A 7,500-nucleotide genomic window follows, 5' to 3' on the forward strand; every position below is an offset into this window, starting at 1 on the left:
ATTTTTCAATGTAATAGTTTAAAGTAGATTGCTTCGGTCTTCTACAAATCTTAAAGATTATACTTTTATCAAGGAATATTTTGGTCACTATCAGAGGTCGTATCTCTTAATCTACTAGAACAATATTTCTATACTAATTGAAAGTTATTCGAATTCCATAAAGAAAGAATCCGTTTATAAGGACATGATTTGCTCTAGTTCTCTAGTACTCACAAACTTCATGTTGTCGGAGGATGTCGAGCAGCGAACTGATGTCCCGAATCCAAAGACCCCAGCTTATATAGGCCAGCAATGGAGTGGGGGGGGGGGGGTGTGAGGAAGGAGCGAGTGGCGTGCCAGTGACCTACGGTCCATTTCTCCAGCCCTGGCTCTACTGTGACCTTCAGCACGCCCTGTGGCGTATCCTTCATCATGGCCTTTACACGTGGACCATCCTATGGGAGATAAGGGAACTCTAATTAAAGACTTGCTATATTTGGAGATTTCTTAATCGAATCTCTTTTCTTATTTTTGTGGTAAAAAGTCTTGATTTTGCTGCGATATAACCAGCTATTATTTTACGTTTCACAGTTCTCAAAAAGTAACCTTATATCTGAAATGAAGACTTATCTAAGCATCCAATCGTTTCCCATCGTTTCCCATCATCTTCTCTTCCTTTATCTGCTTCTTTCACAATCTCCAGGGATCCATTCTCTTATTCTTAATGTCCATACATTGTCTGTCATTCTTATTACATTTCCTGCCCAGGTCCATTTCTTTTTCTAACAAGTTGTTAGAATATCCTCTAGTTTAATTTGCTCTCGTGTATGTTTTTATATATATATATATATACATATATATATATATATATATATATATATATATATATATATATATATATATGTACATATATATATATATATATATATGTGTGTGTGTGTGTGTGTATATATGTATTATAAATATATATATATATATATATATATATATATATATATATATATATATATATATATATATATATATATATATATATATATATATATATATATATATATATATCGTCTTTATAGCTCTCCCCTCGCTATGATAACTTGTTTCTGCCTATACGTGCTTTCATCCATCTCTGAATTTTTGTGACCTTCTTCCACTGAAACTATTGTTATAAAAGCTCGCTGTCTGCTGAAATAAAGTTAGTAGCGATTATGCTGTCTTCTTCTAAGTAGTCGCTGCTAAAGCATCACCGCTTTGCTGCTATAAACTTACATTCATTGTCAAATTATCACTAATTAATGAAAATCAATTGGATATCTATATCTACTTCGATTTACTCATGATGAACAACTGTATGTAACTACATACACCGATAAGAAAATCTCAAAGGCTTTCAGAACTTTTTCGTCATCAACATCGGAGGAAATAAGAGTATGGGATAGTATGCTTTTAGATCCAGAATTTTCTTTTTTTTAAAGATGGTAGAAGAAAAGTTGACCCCAAAATGTTTGTGAGTATGTGTGTGAGTATGCTTATGCATTTTCCGATCTTGTTGTTGTTATAGATTACCTGGCCCTTACGGCCAGGCACAGGCTCTAGCACACTTGCAGCCCGTAGTTTTCGGGTCTGGACGCCAAACAATTGGACTGATCGTAACTGGGATGGTACCGTTTGAAGCTCCAGCACCGAGAAAATCTTATATTGCTGGTCATGGGTCAATTGGTGGAATGTGGAATATCTTACATCCCGCCATATGTGCCTAGAAAGATTAAGGTTTGTTAGCTCTAATGAAGATATGAGAAGAGCCACTGGTCCCAAAATCGCTCATAACACGTAAACCCAGTTTAACCTTTATACTTTGAGGTCACCGTTTCTGATGGTAGCACAGAGCGCCCACCAAGGGTGCCAAACCAATGACCTTGAGCTGAAATCAAATTTTACATTGACCTTTCCAGGTCATAAAGTGCACCAATTGATCCGACTATATGAGAGGAACGCGATAGTGCAAACCAGTATCTTCATTAGTTTAGGTGTAATCGGCAAAAAGCTAAGCACCGAAATTTGACGCTTTACCTGACATGAGAAGTCATTGATTGACCTAGAACATTAAAAATGGGCGCCAACACGATTGTTTTGGTCCTGAGCCTCCGGCACAATTAGGGGCCAAGTATGAGGGGGCTCGTATCAACCCAAGAGACCTCCATGTTATAAAAAAATGCCCAAAACGGACGAAAGTTGAAGATTTAAACAGCAAAAAGTTAAGCCAACTATTATATAAGCAATATCTGTAAAAATTGGGGCTTGATGACAGTAAAAATATTTAGTGTTGAAACTTGCTTCATTGTAAATGCAGAAATGTGACACTGGAAGACAAAAGAAAGCTTTTTTATTGTTATTTAAAAAACTATATTGCAATTCAATGTCTTAGCTTTAAGGAGTATATTCCAGCATCTATAAAAGAAGAATAACATGATACTACTGTAAACAATAATAAAAACGAAATAAGTGAATATATGAAAGTATAAACAAAGCAATATAGGAGAGCAATATACAGTAGCAGTATCGCAGTATTGCAAAGCACACAGGTCTTGTGGGATGGACATTGCGTATGATTAAGTAAATCCTCCAATTTAGGACCCAAGGCAATGCTTCAAAGCAATACCAGCATCTAGTATTTAATGAGTTTTCACAAGGGACAGGTCTCTTCCGTATTCTAAGCAGTGGCATTATTTTATCACATTAAACAATTATCATACCCAGAGTAGAACTTACTTTTAACTCTTTGCTTAAGTGTTTTAAGTTCTATCAATTATTTGATTTCTAGATAATCAGGATTTAAGAAAAACTTTGCATTTATTTATAAAATTCTATTTGATTTATAAATAGAATAAATACATGAGCAGTTTGTGATCACAGTATGGAGTTGTGTTTGGGGTCTTCAAAGGAGATTACTGAGGGGCTCCGTAGGATCTGGATGGGGCCTCACGAGAGTCACCGCGGGCACGGCGGGCGTCTTCCTCAGCAGCGAAGGCAATCTGGTCCAAGACGAACTGGGGAATTGGGTGGGGGAATTCGGGAGCTACTGGAAGGAGGTCGGACTGGGGCTGGAAGCCGTTCTCGTCGGCAACGTATTTCACGACGACTTCGGTACCATCAGGAGCAGTGTAGCTGTGAGGACAAAGGTTGAGAGTTATTGAATGTTATAAAGACTTTGAAAGTAAGGTATATTATCTATAATGTTACTTTTCACTTGACGTTATCACTATCATTATAAGGTAAAAATTATGTATAAACTCACGAGTATTGTCCAGCACTGACGATGGCGTCCTCATTTCCGTCAGGAGATCCAGACTCGGAGAACCTGATGCCATTTTCGGATTCGAAGTCGAAGTTGTATTTGCCATCGTCCTCGTGGACTCTGTCGTCCCTCAAGATTGCCACTTCCTCGGAGGAGTCGGCGCTAGAGCGGCCAGCAGGGGCGTCATAGCTGTACTGAGGGGCAGCAAGGGCCACGGTGGCAAGGGCGGCGAGGATCACCTAATAATGAGAGAATATTATTAAATAGGATATAAATAGTTATAAAAAGGCATTGGAGCCTTCCTAGATCCTCTATTTTCTAATGAACAGATAGAAAATTATGGTCACGATAGATTTAAATACAGTATATGACTTTGCTTATGTTATATTGATCATTCACAGATATGATGCTTTGCTTCACTGGTACTCACAAACTTCATGTTGTCGGAGGATGTCGAGCAGCGAATTGATGTCCGGAATCCCAAGACTTCTGTTTATATAGGGCAGTGGGGGAGTCAGGGAGGAGGGGGAGTGGATGGAGTGCCTTTGACCTACAGTCCATTTCTCCAGCACTGGCTTACATGTGACCTTCAACACGACCTGTGACGTATCCCTCATTATGACCTTCACACGTGGACTATCCTATGAACTTGGAGATAAGGGAACTCTAATTAAAGACTTACTATATTCGGAGATCGTTTAATCAAATCTTTTTTTATTTTTGTGGCTAATAGTTTTGATATTGTTGCAATATAACCAGTTATTATCTTACCGTTCTCAGAAAATAAAAATAATTCATAGTATTGACAATATTTAGAAATAAGGACAATTTATTCACTTCAAAAGTTCAAAGTTGGAGCAAATATTCTTATGTTGACCAGGCTAACATGAGTCTTTTTATACTTTATATATTACATCTGTTTTTGGCGTTGTTAATAGTTTATATAGGACATACCTGTTTTAACGCTGTTACTGTTTGTAGAATGATATATTGTTAATTTATTCTCATCATTTATTTATTTCCTTATTTCCTCTCCTCGCTGGGCTATTTTTCCCTGTTGGAGCCCTTGGGCTTATAGCATCTTGCTATTCCAACTTGGGTTGTAGCTTGGCTAGTAATAATAATAATAATAATAATAATAATAATAATAATAATAATAATAATAATAAAAGAAGAAAACAATTTCTTTGTTATCATTAGGATATTCGCATATGGTCTTTCATTGGTGATATGTATGATTTAAGTGTATGATTTCCGGCACCAAAAGTGTAGAGTAGGTTTCTGTCAAATTTATTAAAAAAAAAAAATTCTAAAAGCACTTTCATATAAGAATTGATTTTAATGCACAAAACCTATTCAATCATTTCTTTGTGAATGCTTTTCTCGACTGAATAACTTAAAATCTAAAAGTTTTTAAATATGAGATTTTATCCTCTTATTATTTTGAAATTCGATCATTTTCTTGTGGTTTTAAAAGTAAATAAAATTGCTGAATAATGGAAAACTAAAAAATGCATTATTGATAACGTTTGTAAATAAATAGCATAATTCTTAATATTTTATCTCACTACCTTTTCTAATATACAAAAGGAACCACGGGATTAATTTCACTCTAAAACGAAAATGACGATGAAGATTATTGATTTTTAAAGATTAAGCTTTGATACATAATCATACTAGAATACGAATATCATACAATATTTGGAATATGAAAAAGACCTGTATACATAAATAAGCTTGTTCATTTATATATATATATATATATATATATATATATATATATATCCATATATATATATATATATATATATGTATATATATGTATATATATATAGATATATATATATATATATATATATATATATATATGGATATATATATATATATATATCCATATATGTATATATATATATATATATATATATATATATATATATATATGTATATATATATATATATATATATATATATGTATATGTATATATATATATATATATATACATATATGGATATATATATATATATATATATATATATATATATATATACATGTTTGAGTGTGTCACAAAACTAAATCATATTCCAAATTATATATTACATAGAATTTCTAGGGTTTTTAACTAATCCGATTTCTCACTTTTCCCATTTTGCTATAGTGTACTTTTATGCAGTTTATTTTAACCAACATCGGAGAACCTGACGTCATTTTCGACTTTCAAAATTGAAGATGAATTTCCCATTGCCGTCTTTCAAAATGGATGCGACTTCATCAAAGGAGTCGGTGCTAAAGAATCACCACTTTGCTACGATAAACTTACTTTTATTACCTAATAACCAACATTTAATGAAAATCAATTAGGATATATATATATATATATATATATATATATATATATATATATATATATATAGATATAGATATAGATATATATATATATATATATATATATATATATATATATATATATATATAAAGATATATATATATATATATATATATATATATATATATATCTTTTTGAACTTTCCCATGATGAACAACTGAATGTAACTACATATAAAGATAAGAAAATCTCTAAGATTTTCGGAACTTCTAGTTATTCAAAATTGGAGGAAATACAAGCATGGGATGGCATGCTTTAGATCCAGAAATTATTTTTTTTTTTTTTTTTGTGGATGGTGAATGAAAATTTGAGCTAGAGATTTTTTATGTGGGTGTGTGTGTGTGTTCAAACTCTTTTGGATCTGGAGGGCAAACGACTGGACGGATTGTGACAGGAGTGGCACTGTTCCACGAACCAGCACCGAGGAAATCTTATGATGCCGGTCGCGGGTTGATTGGTGGAACGTAGCACGTGCTAGGTCGTTCCAAATGTGCCTAGAGACCTAGACAGATTATTTTTTGTCAGCCCTAACGAATAGATGAGAAGAGCCCCTGGTCCAAAAATCGCCAACAGGTAAAACTCTTTGAACATGTATCCTTTGAAGTCGCCGTTTCTGATGGTAGCACAGAGTGCCCTCCAAGGGTGACAAACCCATGACCTCGAACGGAAATCAAAATTCAAATTGACCTTTTGAGGTTAGAAAATGCACCAGTTGATTCGACTAGACGAGAGGAACACAATAGTACAAACCAGTATCTTAATTAGTTTAGGTGTAATCAGTTAAAAATTAAGTATCCAAATTTGACACTTGACCTGACCTCAGATGTCATCGATTGACCCAGGATACTAAAAATGGTGGCCAATCACTTTGCCCCGTCACACCGAACACGGTCGTTTTAGTCCTGAACCTCCAGCTCAATCTGAGGCCAAACGTGAGTTAAAGATTTAAGCAGCAGAGAGGTTAAGCCAGATAGTATGTCAGCAATAGATGTAAAGATTGTGGCTGGGTGACGGTTGAAATGTGTAGTGTTCAAACTTCTTTAATTGTAAATGCAAAAATAAGATATTGGAAGACAAAAGAAAGCTTTCTTTGGTCATTATTTAAAAAAAAAACTGTATTGCAATTCATTGCCTTAGCTTCAAGGAGTGTTTTCCAGCATCTAATAAAGTAGAATAAACGGATTTAGCTAAGTGAATATATGGAAGTAGAAACAAAGCAAAATTAGGGGAAGTGCCTTGGTATATGTATGTATGTATGTATGTATGTATGTATGTATATATGTATGCATGTATGTATAAACAAAGCAATGTAGGAGAGCATTAGAGTAGTATCACAATATAGGAAAGCTCACAGGTCTTGTGGGATGGACAGGGCTTGTGATTAAGTATATCCTCCAATTTAGGACCCAAGGTAATGCATCAAAGCATTACTAGCCTCTAGTATTTAATGAGTTTTCACGAGGGACTGATGTCCTCATTACTCTAAGCAGTGGTATCATTTGATCACATTACACAATTATCAAACCTAGAGAAGATCTTTGCTCAAGCGTTTTCTTTTCTGTCAATATTTCTATTTCTAGATAATTAGGTTTTAAGAAAAACTTTGCATTTATTTATAAAATTCTATTTGATTTATAAATAGAATAAATACATGAGCAGTTTGTGATCACAGTGAAGAGTTGTGTTTGGGGTCTTCAAAGGAGATTACTGAGGGGCTCCGTAGGACCTGGATGGGGCCTCACGAGAGTCACCGCGGGCACGGCGGGCGTCTTCCTCAGCAGCGAAGGCGATCTGGTCCAAGACGAACTGGGGAATTGGGTGGGGGAATTCGGGAGCTACTGGAAG

At 34.5% G+C, this 7,500-nt stretch overlaps 3 protein-coding genes across 3 annotated transcripts in view; all 3 read right to left on the bottom strand.

Moving 5' to 3' along the window:
* The window catches only part of LOC137620194 (cuticle protein AMP1A-like), a 954-nt gene extending 707 nt beyond the window's left edge, over positions 1 to 247 (bottom strand). Inside the window, exon 1 of the mRNA XM_068350435.1 lies at positions 214 to 247. Coding sequence (XP_068206536.1) covers positions 214 to 222 — 9 coding nt within the window. The 5' untranslated portion in view covers positions 223 to 247. The remainder of the gene's footprint in view (positions 1 to 213) is intronic.
* A 2,628-nt stretch (positions 248 to 2,875) lies between these two features.
* Positions 2,876 to 3,888, bottom strand: LOC137619939 (cuticle protein AMP1A-like). Its single transcript, XM_068350219.1, has 3 exons — positions 3,826 to 3,888; positions 3,272 to 3,510; positions 2,876 to 3,141 (listed from the first exon to the last, which is right to left on the bottom strand). Exons 1-3 carry the CDS (start codon positions 3,886 to 3,888, stop codon positions 2,922 to 2,924), a joined length of 522 nt encoding a protein of 173 aa, XP_068206320.1. The 3' UTR covers positions 2,876 to 2,921.
* A 3,405-nt stretch (positions 3,889 to 7,293) lies between these two features.
* LOC137620195 (cuticle protein AMP1A-like) overlaps positions 7,294 to 7,500 on the bottom strand; it is an 867-nt gene continuing 660 nt past the window's right edge. The window contains exon 3 of the mRNA XM_068350436.1: positions 7,294 to 7,500. This exon is cut by the window's right edge and continues 79 nt beyond it. Coding sequence (XP_068206537.1) covers positions 7,360 to 7,500 — 141 coding nt within the window. The 3' untranslated portion in view covers positions 7,294 to 7,359.

The sequence above is a fragment of the Palaemon carinicauda genome, chromosome 26 (genome assembly GCF_036898095.1).
Source record: "Palaemon carinicauda isolate YSFRI2023 chromosome 26, ASM3689809v2, whole genome shotgun sequence".
Taxonomy (NCBI): Eukaryota; Metazoa; Arthropoda; class Malacostraca; order Decapoda; family Palaemonidae; genus Palaemon; species Palaemon carinicauda.

What these genes read in the sequence shown, in the direction of transcription:
- LOC137619939 (XM_068350219.1), bottom strand. Translation starts at nt 3,888, where the DNA reads ATGAGGGATACGTCACAGGTCGTGTTGAAGGTCACATGTAAGCCAGTG. An exon ending in CAGTGCTGGAGAAATGGACT is followed by an intron (nt 3,511 to 3,825) that starts GTAGGTCAAAGG and finishes TCTCATTATTAG; the next exon opens with GTGATCCTCGCCGCCCTTGC. An exon ending in GTCAGTGCTGGACAATACTC is followed by an intron (nt 3,142 to 3,271) that starts GTGAGTTTATAC and finishes TTGTCCTCACAG; the next exon opens with CTACACTGCTCCTGATGGTA.